This window comes from Batrachochytrium dendrobatidis (genome assembly GCF_000203795.2).
Source record: "Batrachochytrium dendrobatidis JAM81 unplaced genomic scaffold BATDEscaffold_5, whole genome shotgun sequence".
In the NCBI taxonomy this organism is placed as follows: domain Eukaryota; kingdom Fungi; phylum Chytridiomycota; class Chytridiomycetes; order Rhizophydiales; genus Batrachochytrium; species Batrachochytrium dendrobatidis.
The window spans coordinates 76067-77016 of record NW_006281103.1 but is presented as its reverse complement, the minus strand read 5'-3'; the positions used below and the strand labels follow the sequence as shown (position 1 = coordinate 77016).

At 37.2% G+C, this 950-nt stretch overlaps 1 protein-coding gene across 1 annotated transcript in view; it reads left to right on the top strand.

The window, feature by feature from the left end:
* The window catches only part of BATDEDRAFT_24294 (uncharacterized protein), a gene marked incomplete at both ends in the record, with an annotated part of 1555 nt that extends 1273 nt beyond the window's left edge, over positions 1-282 (top strand). Inside the window, one exon of the mRNA XM_006678333.1 lies at positions 251-282. Within this exon, the coding sequence (XP_006678396.1) occupies positions 251-282 (32 nt within the window). The remainder of the gene's footprint in view (positions 1-250) is intronic.
* Positions 283-950: the final 668 nt, after the last annotated feature.

Sequence of the window (950 nt, the reverse complement as noted above, 5' to 3'; positions counted from 1 at the left end):
ATATGTGATGTGTCAAATAGTGAAGTGATGTGATGATGAACAATACACGAAAGCACATGACAAATATGACAAGTGGAAATGGTGGTGATGAAAACAGATATATGATGGATAATGCACATGTGATGAACACAGTGTATTTGATGTATGAACAGTGTCAATAGCAGTACAGATATATATTACAGTCATGAAGTACATGATGGCATGACAAACATATTGTTGGTTGACAATACACTTGACACAAACATACTAGTGTCAGTACCAGTAGCAGTACAAACAGCATGACATGCATCAAACAACACACACGTTATGTCAATAAATACACGACAGTGATACAGATAGTGATGAACACAGTGAAGCGGACAATCGTCAAACACCAAGTGTGTGAGGATCACAGCCATGAGGACCTTGGATTAATTACCTTGCGGTTACACAACACCCTAAGGACTCATGTTGACCGCCGTATGGACACACACTCCCTAAGAACCTGTGTGATTCCTCCACGGCTGTACTCTTGTTGAGGTCTATAAATATACCATACTTGTCATGTATGTTTACCTCAGTTTTATCAATAAAGTTTTAAAGTTGTTTGATCCTAGTTGGTAACAAGCACCTGGTTTCCCTTTGCCTTATTTTGCGATCAAGTACTTCCTGACATTTGTCATGTATGTTTTACATGGTTTTAACAATAATGTCAATAATGTCAATAAAGTTATTTGATCCCAACTAGTACCAACTAGTACCAACTAATAACAATCACCTGATTATCATCCGACATATTCGTGATCAAGTAGTTGTTGACACATTGATAAACTCATATTGTCACTAACCACCTGGTTGATACTTTGTGTTTCATCCCTTATCACTTATACCTTGCTTTACTGAAAATGTATACTGTTGACATGACATATTACCAAACCATGCAACACACAGTAATGTGTCAATGTGTGGAT